The sequence below is a fragment of the Suillus subalutaceus genome, assembly GCF_016647625.1.
Source record: "Suillus subalutaceus strain FC151 chromosome Unknown DFJ58scaffold_311, whole genome shotgun sequence".
Taxonomy (NCBI): Eukaryota; Fungi; Basidiomycota; class Agaricomycetes; order Boletales; family Suillaceae; genus Suillus; species Suillus subalutaceus.
In genome coordinates, this window is record NW_024540560.1 from 2,215 (window position 1) to 20,563 (window position 18,349).

Sequence of the window (18,349 nt, forward strand, 5' to 3'; positions counted from 1 at the left end):
GAAGAAGTATCGCGGTCATCAAGTTTTACCTGAGACAATCATGCAGGATTTGAAGGATGCGGGTTTGGTTGACAACACTTGTTGAATTCATGTCCTAAACACTTTAACATATTGTTAGTATACCTCCAGATACCTCAATAGATGATAGAAGCTTCAAGGGTTGTTATCTTTTCCTCGCGCGCTGAAGGTCACACAATGTAACAGAATGTCATAGGTATGTCATGTTATGTGATGTCGATGGGTATGAGTGAAGCCTACCTTACAATGTGTTTACTGCATGTGCATCTAAGTTCAGCGAACTTTGAAACCCATTATTGCAAAATATGAAGGAACTTACAGTAGAACTGTCTGAGTTCTTCCTTAGAGCGAATCAGTTTGTGGACTTGTTCTCTGCTAAGGTTTTCCAAGTCAGTGCATGCATGAGATCCAATGTTTTTGACTCCCATACACAGTGGGAGTCCTGGAAGGCCACTGTGGATGATGAGAGAATGAGATCCGATGTTTTTGACCCCCATACACAGTGGGAGTCCTGGAAGCCCACTGTGTATGATGAGAGAATGAGATCCGATGTTTTTGACCCCCACACACAGTGGGAGTCCTGGAAGGCCACTGTGGATGATGAGAGAATGAGATCCGATGTTTTTGACTCCCATACACAGTGGGAGTCCTGGAAGCCCACTGTGGATGATGAGAGAATGAGATCCGATGTTTTTGACTCCCATACACAGTGGGAGTCCTGGAAGCCCACTGTGTACAATGAGAGAATGAGATCTGATGTGTTTTACCCCCATACACAGTGGGAGTCCTGGAAGCCCACTGTGTACAATGAGAGAATGAAAACCGATGTTTTTTGACCCCCACACACAGTGGGAGTCCTGGAAGGCCACTGTGGATGATGAGAGAATGAGATCTGATGTTTTTGACTCCCATACACAGTGGGAGTCCTGGAAGCCCACTGTGTACAATGAGAGAATGAGATCTGATGTGTTTTACCTCCATACACAGTGGGAGTCCTGGAAGGCCACTGTATATGATGAGAGAATGAGATCTGATGTGTTTTACCCCCATACACAGTGGGAGTCCTGGAAGCCCACTGTATATGATGAGAGAATAAAAACCGATGTTTTTTGACCCCCACACACAGTGGGAGTCCTGGAAGGCCACTGTATATGATGAGGGAATGAGATCCACTATTTTTTGACCCCCATACACAGTGGGAGTCCTGGAAGCCCACTGTGTATAATGAAAAGATAAAAACCAACATCTTTGACTAGTCGGGAATAAATGGAATAAGCTCCGCATGAAATACTCATGTTGGATCAATCCGATCATAAAGGCTTCAGCGTTGTGGAATAGATGATCGATGATCGATAAGCCTCCTTCACCTTCGTCCTGTCAGTATATTTCAGAATGTAAACAGGTACTGCAGGCTCTGCAAGAAACTAACTAATCAAAGTATGCAGCTTGCTCAATACCTCAAGCTCCTTAGAGTGAATCGGTTTGCGGACTTGTGCTCTGCCAAGGTTTTCTAAGTCAGTGCATGCATGAGATCCGACGTTTTGACCCCCATACACAGTGGGAGTCCTGGAAGCCCACTGTATATGATGAGGGAATGAGATCTGATGTTTTTACCCCCATACACAGTGGGAGTCCTGGAAGCCCACTGTGGATGATGAAAGAATGAAAACTGATGTTTTTTGACCCCCACACACAGTGGGAGTCCTGGAAGGCCACTGTGTATGATGAGAGAATGAGATCTGATGTTTTTGACCCCCATACACAGTGGGAGTCCTGGAAGGCCACTGTGTACAATGAGAGAATGAGATCTGATGTTTTGACTCCCATACACAGTGGGAGTCCTGGAAGGCCACTGTGTACGATGAGAGAATGAGATCTGATGTTTTTGACTCCCATACACAGTGGGAGTCCTGGAAGGCCACTGTATATGATGAGAGAACGAAAACCAATGTGTTTTAACCCCCACATACAGTGGGAGTCCTGGAAGCCCACTCTGTACAATGGAGTCCATGAACTCCTACATCCACATACATATCTGGATGGGCCCATACACAGTGGGAGTCCAGGACTCCCACATCCATGTGAGTGAATCAATACAGGCAAAAAGTGGACCCTAGGCAATACTAGGAGGGCCCATAGCTGCTGGGGCATTCTTGAAAACTAATGAATATGCAGGCAAATATACTGATCGACAAGAGAGGCCATGCGAGGCTAATTGATTTTGGTCTTTCCACCATTATCCAGCCTCATATCGGCCAGTCGCACTTGGTCGCGACATCTATACATCCAGGTGCAGTCCGCTATGCCGCACCAGAACTCGTTTTATCGGACGATGTACGTGACCTAGGGTTGGTAGAAAAAACCGATATCTACTCTTTTGGTTGTGTAATGCTTCAAGTGAGCTTATTATTGACAAAATGTTCCCCTGAGGACTGATCGAACAGATTCTCTCGGGTCGGCCCCCTTGGTATGAGATCAAATCTGAAAGGCTGGAATTTCGTATTGTTGTCATGATATCCGAAGGCCGTATACCGCAGCGTCCAGATGGTCATCCTGAAATAATGGACTCTGATTGGAAATTCATCCAAAAATGTCTGCAATTCAAACCCGAACTTCGACCTTCAGCAGATAAAGTACTTGACTTTGTCGTGCATAGGTTTCACTCTCCAGGTAATCCTGCATAGTTCGTAGTGCTTGTCAACCATCCACTTATATAAGCTTCAAGACTCTTGTAGTAGACCGCCTGACGATCCTTCCGATGATGCACCGGATGATTTCCCCGGAGCTTTCCCGCACGGTGGTTCCAATGACTCGGATCAAGCAGAACAACCACCCGACAGTCTACCCTACCCTGATCATGAACTGAAGACTTTGACCACAGCCATGAAAAAATTGTCCGCCTCCACCATTAGTGCTCCTGTATATTCTGTACCGCCTTCCTCTTTCAACTACTCAAGTGGTGGATTTTCTGGGTCCTCAAATGCACCAGCGCATGTGAGTTATCACTCTTCCGACCCGCATCATAGCAACGAGATCATTCAGATTTGTCCTCGGTGAGCGAGGATGACTATGATGTGTGTTCTCCAGGTTGACACCAAGGACTCCTCAGGTTCCGAATTCTAGTGATAGGAAAGGTATCGAAGTTTCGTTGATCTCAGAGTATTGACTCAGTGTATCCAATAGACCGGTGTTGGTAAATCTTCGCTCATCAACCGCGCCTTCGGAGTGCACGAAGCGGTGGGCTACACGACACAATGTCTCAAAGGGTTACTCATTCTGTTTCCATAGATCGCTTCGCATGATAAACCAGGCGAAGCCGACATCAACCACGAGTTTACATCACCACAGAACAATATGTTCGTTCTTCACGACAGCAAAGGTTTTGAACCGGGCGAGGAAGGCAACCTGAACATAGTTCGAAATTTCATTGAACGCCGAAGAAACATGGATACTTTGAAAGACAAGCTACATGCTGTTTGGTACGGTTTCTATATTAATGATTCCGTATAATTAGCTGACAAAATACACGGAAGGCTTTGCTTTGAAATACCCCGCGCAGGCGGGCGTTTACTGGAGACGGGCACGGAGGATTTCTTGACATTGAAGCGTGGTGGACAGCTGGGAAATAGTGAGTGGATCAATAGCTATCTCTCTACTAAGTTGGAGCTTACCGGTGGTCAAGTTCCTGTCGTCGTCGTTTTCACTAAATATGATAGTTTCATCGACCGCGTCGAGCGTACTCTGGATAAATCATCTCTTGTGGGATTGAGCTCCAACGCCGTCAGGGAACTCGTCAAGAACAAAGCAGACGCTGAGTTAAAAGAAATTTGCATCGGACCCCTAGAGAAATTTGCAGGGTCGGATGTCCCGTATGCCACGGTCTCCAGTGGGTATCACTACTGTGATCGTCTTTAATACTCCTAATAATAAAGAATCCAGCAAAGGAAGAGCATGCGGAGACGCTGGCTCGTCTAATCCAGATAACCGAGGAGCGTGTTTGTAAGCATGTTGCGACCGAGGCGTCGCTGATGACTGCCATCGCCCAGCGAGTGGATCCTGGACTCAAAATCAAAGCATCAATTGAGTAAGCCTCACTTGCTTCATTCTTATCTGAAAATTCACGCAGTGTCAGGGTTGGCAAGAGAAGTTCGTCTCGATTCCGCCTTGGTGGTTCATAAACGCAATCCGAACTTCCGTGGGTTATAGGTTATCGGAAGGCACTGGCATTATGCGCAACATTCCAAAACCGTGCGATGCGGGACTGCCTACGTGTGCTTCACACTGACATCGTTAATGTGTGGAACTTCCGTGACCCTCATCGTGTAATGTCTATCTTCGTTATCATCGCACGTATTCTGACGTGATTTGTGTACAGTACTTGTACAGCGATGATTTTAGGGAGTTGGTGGTGAATATGGTGGGCGTGCTAGAACTTGGACCTACTACTAATCTTGACGGGACCATGTAGGCCAATTCTTCTTATGAATGGATTTTTATCTCATGATTATGCACAGGAGGACTGTAATCGCGAAATGGGTTCATGACGTGTACCAGCTGTCGTACGTGTTGCTACTTATCGTTGATCGAGAGAATGTTGACACGTCTTGCTCAGCGGCGTGATGTTCCAGCGCTTCATAGCGTACATCATCGATTTGACCCTTGTGTTGCAGACACTTTATCTTATGTCGGACAGCCAGGAACTGTCTCGTAGGACTATCAAGCTCACGGTCGCTTCCTGTTATGCATTACCATCAAGCGGAGAGGTCCATAATCGCATTCAGGGTTATGACAGGAAATTGACGCTCCTGGAACTCGCGGACCGCGATACCTTGGACAAAATCATGGAGCTGATGGAATTGTATCGCATCGACGCGAAGGAAATTTCCGCTATTCGGGCACAGATTCCGATTGTCGATTCAGTTCCGGATGAGCCATGGTGAGATGCGTCTGCAGGGTATGGTTTTACCACATTGGCGGGTGTTGTGAGATTGCAGCTCTGTTACCACTTGAAGTAGTATTTTGGAGTTATGCTTGGTCGCATTCAAAGACCTTTGTAGTACCCACATGTTGGACTGTAGCTTTGATGTTGACCCGACCCACAGTTACGTAGCAGACTCTATAATGCACTCCGCCCAATTGCCTTGTTTTGATATTGCGATTTTCTAAACTTCGGCCGCATTCATCATTCAGCTCTTTCCGACTTCCCCTCCATGCATTACTACCTTTCGACTTTCATCAGATTGGGGGCCAGGTATGGACTGTGGACCTCGTCCTCCTGTCATGCTACAACCCTTGGCGACTAAATTGGGCACCAAGCTTTATAAAGGTTAAAGGTGATATATTATGTCACACAGGTAGTTAACGCATGAATCAGTAAGGAACGTCGACAAAAGAATGGTGGGTCAGCAGGGATAGATATAGGTACGCTCTGCGCTATAGCATGCTTAGTTACCAAGAACGCACATCATGAACTAGTGCTATTAGTGGTACTGTTCGTGTATGGAACACACACGTTCGGATCGTGGAGCGCCGCGGGGTCCTGGGTCAAGAACCCGAGTTTCAACCCCTCAAGGTAAGACCTACATGGACGGCCGTCAGATCATTCGTAAAGCACCTTGGGATGCGCCATGACTAACCATTGCCTTGCGAGGGCATTCCCGTTGGTGAGGTTTGATATTTCAGTTTTGAAGTTCCAGAACTGAAGTATTCTTCTTTGAGCAACGTCTTGATCAAACGCAATTAGACACGTACAATCCATCCAGCACCTTTACTGTAGGCCAACTTCTGTGCGTCGGCCCACTGGTAGAGGAACGCATCCGTAGCATTGAACTGTGTCGGAAGTCCCCACTCTCCGAACCAGAGCGGAGAGTTGCCGACCGCTGCGTCAGCCTGGATACGTGTAAGATCTTTACCAAAATGAGTACGTCGTTGCCGAACTAGCGAAGAAGACGCACTGCAGATACTGATCATGTAAGACTTCGGGTCAGCAGCCGCAACTCCCTGTAAAAATGTTAATGCGAAGCAATAAGCTGCGTGCACACGACATACGCCAAACCTATAAAGAGAAGATTAAGAAATCACGAGAACTTGATGTAGTCAACAGCACACTCACGAGTAATACAAATGGTTGTCATAAGCTTGGGGGCCAATCGCCACGTCAGCCGGGTTAGAAGGGTTGTCATGCTGCCAGTTCACATCCATAAAGCTATGCATGCCATTGTCAATGTATCCCAGCAAGGGCCTATGGTGAACTCACTTCGCCACCAATGAATCACGGGACCACTGAAAGGGTGATGCTTCGAATATGGTCTGCAAACCGCACGCTACTCCAATCTCTAGTAAAATCGGAACGGCGTCTAAAAGTGCCGCTTGCACCTCCGCCGAGAATATGGTTGCTGAAGATGTCGCACTCAATGCAGCGGTGAAGTTGTTCGAGACGGATGCTGATACCGATAGTGATAAACTGGATGACGGCACAAATATTCCGAGTGTGAGCTCAACTGCACGCATTACCTCGACGAAGTTCTTTTGGACTGTACGAAAAGTTCAGGAATCATGAGGGCACAAATAAAAAAACGATGAGTGATACACACAGGTGCCATAGTTAGGTGTTAGAGTCGCGTTCATAATGGGTTCATTGATTGCCTCGATCGCAAAGACACTCCCAAAATTAGGGTCCAGGTGAGAAAGCGCAGTCATGACCGCTGTCCACACCAGTGCACGGTGATAGTTGTACGGAGTCTGTATGTGAGGATTTGTAGTTGTTGCTTTTACCAGCTGCAAAATAGCTCACGTAGAATTGAACATCGGTAGTGCAACTGGTAAAAATCAATCTCAGTACAGAACAGATAACAAATAAATGGGAACTCGCTTTCCAGTGAACATTTGTCCAGCCGTTTGAACCCCGGGTAATGCGTGATGATCCAGGATCGCTTGGATCCCGGCATCTTTCAGCCAGCCCAAGCCCCGACGCTAGTAAATATGCTCGAGTTTAACTAGAGAATTAAACTACAGTAGAGCGTCTCACCAAATAATCAAGACCGCCCCGAGGGTATGATTCGTGCGACCTATCGACTAAAGCCTCCACGATCCAATATCCCAGCTATGAATGAACGCGTTGCATGACACATTCAAATTTGCACGGGATAAAGCGGATCAAATCGTCCAACATTAGTTTAGCCAAGTTCCTTAGAATCGACTCACAGGAACCCTGACGGTGTTAATACCGGCCGCCTTCAGTGTATTGACATCGTCCTGCGTAAACCATGTGTCCCAATGTTGAGCAAATTCGGCGTCGACGGTGTCAGGATACGCCCTTGCAAATGACCTAGATTATCGCAGAACAAATTAAAATTCACATAAAAACAGCATAGGATTGGAACGTACGACTCAGTTGCAATGCATGATGAACACTGAGCACATGACTGTCCGCCCATATCCAACCACTCTAAAAACATTGTTCAGTGAACGCGTATTCGCAAAGTTCATTGGTTTATCACCTTGAGGGAGCATCCATGGCTCCAGGACTAACCTGCGCTACTACTTGAGTTAAATAGTCGGTCGGAGGCGTAGAGCAAGGCTTACCATGAACCCAAATTAACACCATAAATCTGAGTTGGTTGCCCTGCCCACGCACGGGCAGCAAGCGTGCTCGAGAGCACCAAACCTGCCAGGATATGTCTCATTATACAGTTATTAGTCCGGGAGAGAGAATATGAACCAGGGTCGAAAACCAGCTTCAAAATATATATCTAGTCCAGGCTGACGTGGCAAGTCAGAGCAGGCCATACAGTGTGACTCTGGAAACAAACGCATGGTCATTAATTGCTCTGAAAAATATATTGAAACTATTCATTGTAAATTTGTATATCCGTCACTGGTCTTGGCAAGGCGATGGAAACCGTCCTGACCTTCGCGTCAAACATAACCCGACTCACCGCTCCTCACGCCTTATAGACGTGCTGATAGTGGCATAGACCAACTCTGAGTTGAGGGGCAGCCAAGTACGCCACATTTATGCTGTTTCTTTCAAAAGTCAGTTGAGCTATCGAGACATGATGACTAAAATAGCTGTACCTGGCTTCCTCTGCCCTGAATTTCCATTCTCCGAGTCATCCTTTAAACGATGCAATCCCGCACACGCCTGTATCAGTTTATACCTCCGTATCGATGTCACGGCTGTTTGCAGAACGCTAGGCCAGTCCTGGCCAGTCCCGAAAAAGAAGAACATAGTCGGCAAGCCAACTTGAAGTCGAACCACGAACTTTCAAATTTCAGCTTCCGACAATCAACCGCGTTGCGTACAATGTACCGTCAGATGTTATAGGGCACTGTGACGTACCCAGAGTCCAGTGGTACCTGATCGTTGTAAGTCTGTCCTGTTTGAATTTTGACGACGGAATTATTGGCCTAGTGTTTGCAAACGGCTGTAAGCATGACAATACTATTGCCATATTCTCAGCAAGCAGATCAAAATTAATAGAGCCTCACAATTTATATCAACTTTGTTGGTGTCCGTGTCTCTCCACCAGATCTCGTTGGGGAAGAGAGTAGCAGATGGGCCGAGACCAAGTAAGCATCAGCTCTGGGTGATCCACAAACCCAAACAAGGGGAGTGTATTGATAAGTATTAAATGTCCAGCGACCCTATGTACGCAGACGGTGACACTGCGACGGTGCCAGGTAATAATACTATATGGACATTGCATATAGTCAATAAGTGGGTATGTCCGAGTCCTAGCAACCTACACGTAATCTCATGACCAGCTCAAAACCACGGATGACAATCCCCCCCGTCCCATCGATACACCTGAGTAGCATCGCCTACAACAAACACAGTCCTCGCCATCCACGCCCCATCATACACCTTCTCGATCCACCACTGGAGTACAGGATGGCGCATGAACCATTTGAAATATGCATAATATCTGCGTAACGATGATGCATAAGCCACGCTCCAGACAACATGCTGCGTGACATACCTCCATCTGTACGCAGTAATTACCCTCGGGTTCACGTATATGCGCTGTAGATTGAACTGTCGTCTCAGGTCGTATGGTAGTAAGAAGCTTTCTGACGAGAAACATTCTCCTGGTGCAGATGCGCGGAACTTCATCGGGGGGTGTCAGAGCGGGGCTGGTCCCGCGCATGGATGGATCTTGTGCTGCTGGGTGAGTCGAGGGTAATTCGTATGGTAAAGGGTCGGTGGAAAGCGTGCGGTTGGAGCGTAAGGGTATGGGAACGAGAGGATCAGCGGCAAACACGACGATACCGTTCCAGCAGGAAAATACAGGCGCGGGAGAGTCTGTCTGCATCGCGCGATAGTCGGCTTCGTCGAAGAAATATGGCCATCTTCGATGTGAATTAGACATGGCTTCATGAATTGGAAATGCGCACTCACATTCCACTAGTGAGCTTTGCCTGTCGATCTCGGAGAACCCACATATCATATGCGCTTTGAGGTATCAGAATGATGAGTATGGAGGAGCAGGATGAGCGTACCCGAAATGCCCAAAGTCTAGACCGCATGCCATGTCGTAGTTTCCATCATTTGTCTCTAATAACTCCACCAAGGTTTCGGGCTCAATAAATATGTCATTCGAGAAGACGACTTTATCATATCCTCCTTCCATTAGGGGCTCGAGTGCGCGGTTACGGGTGGCGGCCAAGAATTCGATGCGCTCCCTCCCACCCAAATAGTCTGGTCTGGTTACGGTCTCGTCTCCTGTGAGTATGCGCCGGGACACGCCCATGTGTGCAAGGTCTGCATCTAGTTTTTGAAGAAGCTCAGGGGAAGTATCGGTACTGTGACTCTCGACGATAGAGACAAAGACATTGTCTGGACCGAGATAGTGAATAGCTTTGATGAGAGAGTTGTGCCAGTAGGGTATGACTAGTTCGTTGTTGTAGAATAAGGCAGCGATGAATATTTTATCTGAAAATGTATGAGCTAACTTCGAATCCACAGATTCGAAGAAGCTCGCCTTGTTTTCCGTAGCCTTGTCTTAACGGATGTGCAACGGCGGACTGGACTGCATCTCTGTAACGCACGTCACCAGGTCGTTCATAATGAGCTCCGACCCAGATGCTCGCACAAAACAGGATAGTGTATGCTAGAAGCTGTATCCACCATGATTTACGATGCGCCACCAGATGCGCAGTCGGAGACACAGGTCTAGAAGAGCGCTCACTACCTCCTTCAGCTGTTTCCAGCAACGCATGTTCTTCGTCGGCAACGTCGAATGAGCCATCGATAGTGCCTCGCTGGAGCATGACATATCTATGCTGGGAAGCACCCATGCCTCCATTCCGTCTGTTTGAGAGTAGTGGAGATAGAAGTCGCAATAGTTGAATGAAGGTGAATATGGGCACTACGAAGAGGAGCATGAGTAGGAATCTCCATGTTGCAGGGAAAGCGGGTAGCCATCCAGTAAGAGCGGCGAAAAATGATATGGAGAATATTATCTCTGTTGCTAGGTAAATTGCGAGGAGGATGGAGAAGGATAAGAGAGTAGGATTGCGTTTTATTGGGAGAATAGTTCGAGTTATGAAGTTGTAGACATTTAATTTTCTGAGAAAACGCGCGGTGTAAGGGAGAAAAGGCATGGGTTGAAATTGAACAGGTGTAGCATATTAGAGAAGGGCAAGTACTAAGTATACGTACTAACTCCGAACCGAGAAAGCACAGTCACCGTGTAGACGCTGAACTGCGGTTACCCAGGTCACGTTCTCATGACACGCGATACCTCGGAGTACTATCAATTCAATACCAGTACCATATGTCGACCTCAGTCAAGTACATCTGGACATGCAGTAATTTATATTTCATTCACTAAATATTTGACGCTGATCTCGGTGTATTCTCAACGTCAACTCTCCGGTTGGTACTTGAAACTGACGAGTAATATCCCGAATCGGATTGGCCACTATTCCCAGCTCCTTCGTCATCATTTTCAACTAGTACTCATCATCAAGTACTGCCTACCTCGATTCTCTTCTTTTCTCGCTCCCGTCTAATGAATATCACGTGCGTGCGCTTCGCCGGCTCCCTACTCATCGTCAACCATACCCATCCTCAATTGCACTAATAATTTGTAGCTTTTTCCCTCCATGTAGTATTATCGTCATTTTTTCAGCTTGTTCCCAGGCATACTAGTAACTTGCTCACATTCGACTCATCAGCGAGTGATATTCACGATAAAAATGGACTCGATACGCCGCAGCACTCCCATGGGGCTACTGTAGGAGGCAGATTTGGCAAACTTGTTTTTTTTCCCCGGGGCGGTTAGAACTCTGACTATGTGTATAACATTCCTAACGATGAAACTTTATCGTCCCATCCGTCATCCTCGCCATTGTAATTGATCACCTCAACCTCATCTAGAATAGCCTGTGGAAGTATTCCTTGTTCGACCCGGTTCAATTCGTCAACATTCCCTCGAGCACTTCAACTTCGTCAAAAGCCATCGTCTCCTCCAGTCCTCTTCAACTCCTTGAGAGCCGCAAATTCAGCGGCGATGTCGTCAGGCGAGATACTCTAGACCAACAAGAAGATCATCTCATTACGAGGCTCGGTCGAGAGCGGAGGTACCCACGCAAATGATGCTTCAAGATCCTGTGCAGTCTCGACAGCAATGTCGAAATTGTCATTGATCAACGATCAGTGATGAAAGGGAACTTCCTCCAGCGTGCACAATCTTACTTCAGGGACATCGGTTTCCATGTTCTATTGAATTCTAACTGTGCTATCACTGCACTGTCAGATATAAATTTCATCTCCGCGGGTCCGAGTCTCCGATACCCTGGACTGCTGCCAGGTTATGCCACCTCCCTCCATATGAGTTTTGCCACGGACTCGCCATCTAGTGGTCTCATATCAACGTAGCACAGTTGAAGTGTCATCGAAAATTTCCATTCAGTCTGCTACCTGCCACGCTGGCACTGGGCCGCACAACCAGCTTCCACAGACGGGTTCTTCTGCCAAAAACACTACATGGAACCCATGGCCACAACTCACAGTGCCACATCTATTTCAGATCGCTTATCATGTCCTCAAAAATCCGTATTGCAGGTATTTATCTGCCTCCCTTAGCAGCCTCCCCAGTGTACTCTCCCCAAAGATATGCCCAGTTCAACTCTGCCAGAATGTGCGCACTACTTCCCCCCACCAGAAACAAAGGAGGACTGTAAGAGAATGTCTGATCAATACGATACATTTGTCTAACGACTCCCCGTCTAGTGGAATTTGCGGACCTTCCCGTCATCGATCTTTCTAAAGCCCATACACCCTGAAGGACGTGCACAGCTCTATCCGCAGCTCCGAGATGCACTACGCACCCATGGCTTTCTCTACGCCATCAATCATGGTTATACCCAAGCTCAGGTACGTCCCTTCCTCGTGACTCATGCTTAAAGGTCTCTGAATCGATGTTGTAGCGTGACAGAATCTTTGACATAGCTGGTGTTCCTTTCAATGACGTCTCTCTGGATGAAAAGAAGACATACACCGCCAGTATCGAGGAAGTTGGGTCTTATGCAGGCTATAAACTTCGTCAATTCTGGGTGCGTCATATTCCACGAGGAACAACGTTTGTGATGCTTATTGCTCCCTTCAGAGAGTCGACACGGAGAATCAAATTCACGATCAGATTGAGAACTATGCAAGTGGGTGTTAGGAATACTCCTGAGATGGGTGCTTTTTACGCTTCGGCAGTAAACCTCAATGTAGAAAACCGTCCCCATCCCACAGCCTTGCGCCCCTTCCTTCCGGAGATAGATCATTTCGCTCGCCATAATCACTTTAATATTCTCCACCCGATTCTTCGGTCAGTTCTACCGCGAGCCCCTTGTTTGATTTTTCAGCTCATGAGCGCTACCATACAGCTTGATTGCGTTAAGCCTCGAGCTGCCCGAGGAAACTTTGGTGGAAAAACACAACTTTGACCGAACAGGAGATACCTCTGGTTAGTCTTTCTTTTCCTGTATCTAGTCCTAGATCGATGAGCACATTTGCAGTCACGTTCATGAAATAGTAAAGGCCCTTTCTTCCCAACTGCCTCTTAACTTATGGACTCCTGCCAAGCTATAGGCGCTCGAATGATGAAGAGGAGAAATCAAAGAATGTCTGGTTGAAGGGACACACAGGTACACTTGATACATCTTTTACTTCACACTCGTCTCCTGAATCGCGCAGACACCGGCAGCATCACCATTCTATGGAGTCAGCCTGTCGGAGGGCTGCAAATCCTAGGTCCCGACGGGAAATGGAAATGGGTCAGACACATTGACAACGGTTTGGTACGCCCGTAAAAAATTATCATGATATCTGCGAAGCTGATATTCCGCCATAGGTCATCAATACAGGCTACATGATGACATTCTTCACAGGCGGATACTACAAGCCCACGATCCATCGCGTCATCCAGCCCCCCTCGGACCAACACGCCTACGACCGTCTGGGTGCATACTACTTTGCGATGGCAAACGACGACGTTCGCTTGCTGTCGTGTGCTGAAAGCCCTGTGTTAAAGCACGTTGGGATTGAGCGCCAGTGTCTCGACGAGGATTCGCCATTGTGCGAGACGTGGAGAAAGGGAAGGACGGCGGCGTATGGGAGGTCTGATCTCAAGAATGGGGTGGAACGTGGTGTTGAGGAGGAGGTTATCGAGGGGATTGTGGTGAAGCATTATAACTGAGTACTGAAGAGCGGCGGAATATTTATCATGGATTATTATTATGATTGGCTAACTTTTTGTATGGTTTAGCAGGATCGGTTATTGATGATTGCACGGCTATGTGGACGTCGTTCTCATACGAGGAAGATGGAGAAGGAGAGGAGAGTAGGATTGCGTTTTATCTTAAGCGAAGGGCAACTAATGGAGTACTGACTCTAAACCGAGGTCCGAGAAAGCCCATCTGTCACCGTGTAGACGCTGAACTGCAGTTTATTCTTAGACATTCGAGGAGTACACAATACTCACAACATACAGTATATATATCCGGAATCGATGTAATTATTCCGAGCTCTCATGACGCTCACCTTGTAAACTCGTGACCAGTCCACTTGTTTTGGTAGATTTTGCAAAGATTGAATCGACAAAATACCCTGGATAGAGGTGCCAGCTGGTCGACGTCACAAAAACAAAAGCCGCACCATATCACCAAGGCTTGGTCTTTGAAAAATTCGGTGGGGCACAATAAGCTGCTCAACTCCCATTTTCCAAGGTTTGCATAGAGTCAGTCACGCAGGCAATCCTGATAACGAGAGTCAAAGACTAAGCTAGAGTTGACCATCGTTTAGTGAACAATCAGGTTTTCAAATCATGCAGTCATTGTAAGATGAAAGCTGAGGGACGAAGGTAGAGTCGGAGTCAGGCGCTGCAGAGCTGGTTGTGTTTGATTCAGGGGCATTCATGCCCCTCTAGTTGCGCAATGCGGAGGAAAGCAAGTCCTTTACAGTCACGGAAGGACCCCGAAAGCAGGGGCCCATAGTATGTTTGAGGAACATCATGATTTAGAAAAGAGCGTATGATTACTAGTGCATTTATAAAAGAGTGTATAAGCCTTTAGACGACATCGTAAAGTGCTTTTAAGTGAAAAATAATAGATGTATACAACGAGGGGAGGGTTTTACTGCCGACGAACACAAGCCACCTTGAGTTTATGCAAACTAATATTGCCTATATGCATAACCCAACATCTCCGAAGGGCGTCTTTGCATGAATTCGGGGCACATGCAGCCCTCAGTCCACCCATTGGCCGTCGTCACGGGTTCGCTAAACATGGTAAAGTCGTCCTCACTATCCACCGGGTCATAGAAGACCAACGACGGGTCTTGGCTGTGAGGGTGTGATTGGTAGGACGAAGCAGAGGGCTGGGACGATGGAGTCCTGTCTGATGCGGAGGGGGCAGCGACACGACCGCCGCCGCGTCCGCTGCGCGGAAGAGGAACATATCCATGTTTTGTTTTGCGATGGCGCGTCAAGGCAGAAGGATCGTGGGTCCTAAAGGTGCAATCATGAGGGCAACCATAGCGTTGCTCGCCGGTACTAAATTTGGTAATCAGATGAACTCATTGATGATAACGCACGAGCACATACTGTTTAGCGGAGTGGACATCGAAGCTTCTTTTTATCAGCGTCGCAAAGTCACATCCCGGAAAGGTGCAGGTGTACACGCTGGATGCAGGCTCATGTGAGTGACCAGTCTAGCATGTAGGATAAACACGTACTTTTCTGCATGCCTAGCCTCATGTCTCTTGAATTCCGTGAACTTGGTGAAAGTTTCGCCGCACTTCTCCTGAGAGCAAACATAGACCTACACATTTTCAGATTCAGTCCTAGTGCATAAAGTATGCTCGTGATTAGGCTCACCTTGGTAGGAGACATTTGAAAGTTGATTATAGAGGGTGCTGCTTGATTCTGTCTTCGGTGAATGCCTGATTCTCCTTGGGGTGATGATGATACCAGGTAGGCATTCGGGCTGGACTATATACGATTCCCAGAGGTGGAAATGACATTGTGCTTTGCGGTGGACAGACGCTTGTGGGGTCCATACAACAACGCTTTGTTGGTGGACTAGTGGACGCGAGCCACGACAAAGCACGAATGCATTGTTAAAGCTTCCACATCCGCTCGAAGGCTTCATTATCCGTTATACGCAATGCTACGAAGAGAATTCCATTAGCAAACACTGATCAATGGCAGACGTGACATATGTGGATGACTGTGGCCCCATCTTGGTGGACGATAAGGATTGAGCTCAGCCACCCAGGGGAAAACTAGTACGTCGTGGATCCAGCATCGAGTGGACACCGGGGTCACGGATTATGCTAGAGATGCATCGATGGAGGTCAACTCGACGTATATGGTTGAGTAAAGAATTGACAATGATATCGAGTTTCAAGATGTCGAACTAGTTTCTTGACACCGACACCGTAGTTTTCGACGCCTATGCCTTTGTCATGGGGAACCGCCCGCAATTTGTGCAATAAGGTCTAAATATCTTATGCAAAATTTATTATGGACATAACGATTTGTGCATTAGATATTTAGGCCACCGTCATTGATGGTATTGAAGAATGTAGACGAGAACAGAACAGGCCGAATCGTTGACTCAAGCTTAAAGAGTCGCACATGCACAGCCTTGCAAGTTTCACACGCAAATAAATACCAAGTTTTAGGTTCGGGAACACTATAACTCTCAACATTGCAAAATTACCAGCAAGCAGTCATCGTTCTGTAGACGTCGAGCAATAAATACTATTTCAGTCCAAGTTATATTTGCCTCCGAGAATAACAAGATCCAAAACCGCACAACATCCGGATTCGAGTATCGATCACCCCACCCATGTAAAGCACAAGCACAACACGACAGGTACCTAAAACAACCCCGCCAGATCTGCAAACGGATCCTTCCCCTGCTGCGTCGGTGGCGTCGAAGTAGGTTGCGTCTGCCCCATCATCGCGCCCATACTCACCCTTGATCCCGGTGTGCTCATAGGAATACCCAAACCTCCATTTTGCACCGTGCTCATGCCTGTCGCTGGTGGCCTACTCATACCCAATCCAGGAGGACCCATTCCAAACGACGAGCTTGAATTCGGAGGGCTCGTACCTCCGTTATTACCCCCGAAATAACTGGGTGACGTTATCCGCGGTGGGGTAGGCGCGAGCATGATAGACCCGAACTGGGGCTGTGGCGATGGGGTATTCGGAACGGGTGATGAAGTAGAGGAAGAAGCGTTGTTCGTCAAGGAGGCGCTGAGTTGTGAGGCGAACATTGCGCTAGCACTTGATGGTCGGGCATAAGATTGGGGTTGTGGCGGCGAGGCAAATAATGAAGCTAGATCATCTACTGGTGCGACTTGTGATGATGAATGCGAGGTATCATCGAAATTAATGAGGGACCCTTCAGTTTGTGCGAGTTCAGCTGGGACGGCGGATATGCTGTAGTCGCCTTTCTTGAAGGCCTCGAAGCGGGTGACGACGTTGTTTGATTCGGTCGTTGATTTGGAGGAAGGCGTCTGAGTAGCATATAAGAACTATGCCGGAGAATAAGGAACGGACGTACCTAACGACTCAGGGTCGTCTGTTTCTGCGTCCGAGACCCATTTCTGGAGCTTCGGACGGGCAGACTTCAATATCGATGCGACTTGCTGTTACAACGAGTGAGAAATTTATACAACTTTCCAAGTAGAATATCGACACACGTCATACGCGTCTCCCGATGCGAACTTCTCCCCTTGTGTAGTATCGACGTTATCGAGCATCTCATTGAGTAGAATGACTTTACTCTCGAGCTTATTGAGCTCTGTCATGGCTTGAGAGCGGTAGTCGGGTTTTGCTTCCGGGTTCGCGCCAGCGAGGGACTTCATGAGTTCTTGCGCGGCTACCAGATCCCGCGGGGTACCTCTCCGGATAAGTTCCTGGAGTTTAGCAGATTGTGCTTCTCGATCTTCCGACTCAAGCTCGTCGGCAGATTTAATATTCTACACCGTCATATGAACGCATGAGATAGACATGAGCCACAGACGAACTCACCATCGTCGGGGGCGCTTCCACGCGGCGGGGAATCTCCCTAAAGCGGTACCCTTTGAATGTAAGAAGCCGGTGCATATCCTTGATATTCCCCAAGTCCTCTTTCCAGCGGGAATCAGAGCAGATACCCTCCTTCCATCGATGGATGAGCTCTAGAATCCGTGACATGACTGGACCAGGGAAAGGAGGTGGGCGTTCAGGGAATCGACGAACGAGCTCGTTCAGGAATTCTTTGGTTGAAATCTGGAGGTGAAATGGGTAGCCGCACGATTGGACGACGGTATCGAGAAGCGCGAGTGCAAGGATGGCGATATGCGGGTTTCGGTGGTTTGATAGATGTGCTATGAGCATCGCTGCTTCGCGAGGGCTAATTCAATGTCAGAATTAGAGATTGCAAGAGCAGGATTAACAGACGTATTAGCTTTCTTGGTGTTGATTAATTCAGCGATCTCAAGGTGAATGGCGTAGTTGGGCTCATGGAGTGTCGGATCGCAGGCACTTTGTACGAGCATTTCCAGCTTTGATGCCCTGAAACCACGGCGTACCATTCGACCCTCCCAGCATCATGCTCGGTGTTGCCTAGCCAGTATACAGTGGATGATATAGCAGACGTGGCAGTCACAGCTGCGCTCGCTGTCGGCGACTGGCCAAGAAATCCGTGGGAATATGACAGCATGACCGCTTTCTTGAAGTTTCCACTCAAACTGCCATGCCACATCAGTCGTCTATCTAGTTCTATGATGTTCCGTTGTTTTCTGCTGTTGTACCGACAAGGACTGTACTTGAAGTTCGAT

General features: G+C 47.6%; 7 protein-coding genes across 7 annotated transcripts; 3 read left to right on the forward strand and 4 right to left on the reverse strand.

Annotated features, from left to right (window-relative positions):
* Window positions 1–2,187: 2,187 nt before the first annotated feature.
* Window positions 2,188–2,702, forward strand: DFJ58DRAFT_671609 (kinase-like domain-containing protein; the record flags this gene model as incomplete). The annotated part of the gene is made up of 2 exons (XM_041382975.1): window positions 2,188–2,415; window positions 2,463–2,702. 2 exons carry the CDS (start codon window positions 2,188–2,190, stop codon window positions 2,700–2,702), a joined length of 468 nt encoding a protein of 155 aa, XP_041235335.1.
* Window positions 2,703–3,327: 625 nt separating this feature from the next.
* DFJ58DRAFT_711226 (uncharacterized protein) lies at window positions 3,328–5,145 on the forward strand. Its single transcript, XM_041383838.1, has 9 exons — window positions 3,328–3,497; window positions 3,552–3,646; window positions 3,701–3,904; window positions 3,958–4,102; window positions 4,151–4,164; window positions 4,225–4,340; window positions 4,394–4,482; window positions 4,533–4,577; window positions 4,631–5,145. The coding sequence occupies exons 1-9, from the start codon at window positions 3,373–3,375 to the stop codon at window positions 4,956–4,958; spliced, it is 1,161 nt and encodes a 386-aa protein (XP_041235336.1). The 5' UTR covers window positions 3,328–3,372; the 3' UTR covers window positions 4,959–5,145.
* Window positions 5,146–5,482: 337 nt separating this feature from the next.
* On the reverse strand, window positions 5,483–7,704 carry DFJ58DRAFT_711227 (glycoside hydrolase family 5 protein; the record flags this gene model as incomplete). The annotated part of the gene is made up of 15 exons (XM_041383839.1): window positions 5,483–5,597; window positions 5,655–5,716; window positions 5,770–5,924; window positions 5,973–6,018; window positions 6,067–6,073; window positions 6,131–6,223; window positions 6,275–6,551; window positions 6,612–6,759; window positions 6,812–6,836; window positions 6,872–6,990; window positions 7,046–7,120; window positions 7,222–7,345; window positions 7,405–7,465; window positions 7,518–7,549; window positions 7,603–7,704. Coding segments are annotated over 15 exons (1,441 nt in total), but the record flags the coding sequence as incomplete, so codon positions are not given.
* A 1,081-nt stretch (window positions 7,705–8,785) lies between these two features.
* On the reverse strand, window positions 8,786–10,290 carry DFJ58DRAFT_719629 (glycosyltransferase family 69 protein; the record flags this gene model as incomplete). The annotated part of the gene is made up of 6 exons (XM_041384666.1): window positions 8,786–8,945; window positions 9,000–9,055; window positions 9,096–9,369; window positions 9,419–9,472; window positions 9,520–9,952; window positions 10,002–10,290. The coding sequence occupies 6 exons, from the start codon at window positions 10,288–10,290 to the stop codon at window positions 8,786–8,788; spliced, it is 1,266 nt and encodes a 421-aa protein (XP_041235338.1).
* A 1,797-nt stretch (window positions 10,291–12,087) lies between these two features.
* Window positions 12,088–14,072, forward strand: DFJ58DRAFT_824685 (uncharacterized protein). Its single transcript, XM_041392155.1, is given in 11 exon segments — window positions 12,088–12,203; window positions 12,257–12,276; window positions 12,296–12,400; window positions 12,454–12,579; window positions 12,633–12,681; window positions 12,731–12,842; window positions 12,901–12,984; window positions 13,100–13,161; window positions 13,211–13,314; window positions 13,368–13,916; window positions 13,972–14,072. The coding sequence occupies 10 exon segments, from the start codon at window positions 12,140–12,142 to the stop codon at window positions 13,710–13,712; spliced, it is 1,071 nt and encodes a 356-aa protein (XP_041235339.1). The 5' UTR covers window positions 12,088–12,139; the 3' UTR covers window positions 13,713–13,916; window positions 13,972–14,072.
* Window positions 14,073–14,532: 460 nt separating this feature from the next.
* DFJ58DRAFT_874207 (uncharacterized protein) lies at window positions 14,533–15,404 on the reverse strand (the record flags this gene model as incomplete). The annotated part of the gene is made up of 4 exons (XM_041394390.1): window positions 14,533–15,065; window positions 15,117–15,194; window positions 15,248–15,333; window positions 15,390–15,404. The coding sequence occupies 4 exons, from the start codon at window positions 15,402–15,404 to the stop codon at window positions 14,687–14,689; spliced, it is 558 nt and encodes a 185-aa protein (XP_041235340.1). The 3' UTR covers window positions 14,533–14,686.
* An 824-nt stretch (window positions 15,405–16,228) lies between these two features.
* On the reverse strand, window positions 16,229–18,201 carry DFJ58DRAFT_824695 (VHS-domain-containing protein). Its single transcript, XM_041392156.1, has 7 exons — window positions 18,109–18,201; window positions 17,970–18,083; window positions 17,559–17,922; window positions 17,228–17,506; window positions 17,089–17,173; window positions 17,006–17,041; window positions 16,229–16,974 (listed from the first exon to the last, which is right to left on the reverse strand). Exons 1-7 carry the CDS (start codon window positions 18,120–18,122, stop codon window positions 16,397–16,399), a joined length of 1,470 nt encoding a protein of 489 aa, XP_041235341.1. The 5' UTR covers window positions 18,123–18,201; the 3' UTR covers window positions 16,229–16,396.
* Between the last annotated feature and the right edge of the window lie 148 nt (window positions 18,202–18,349).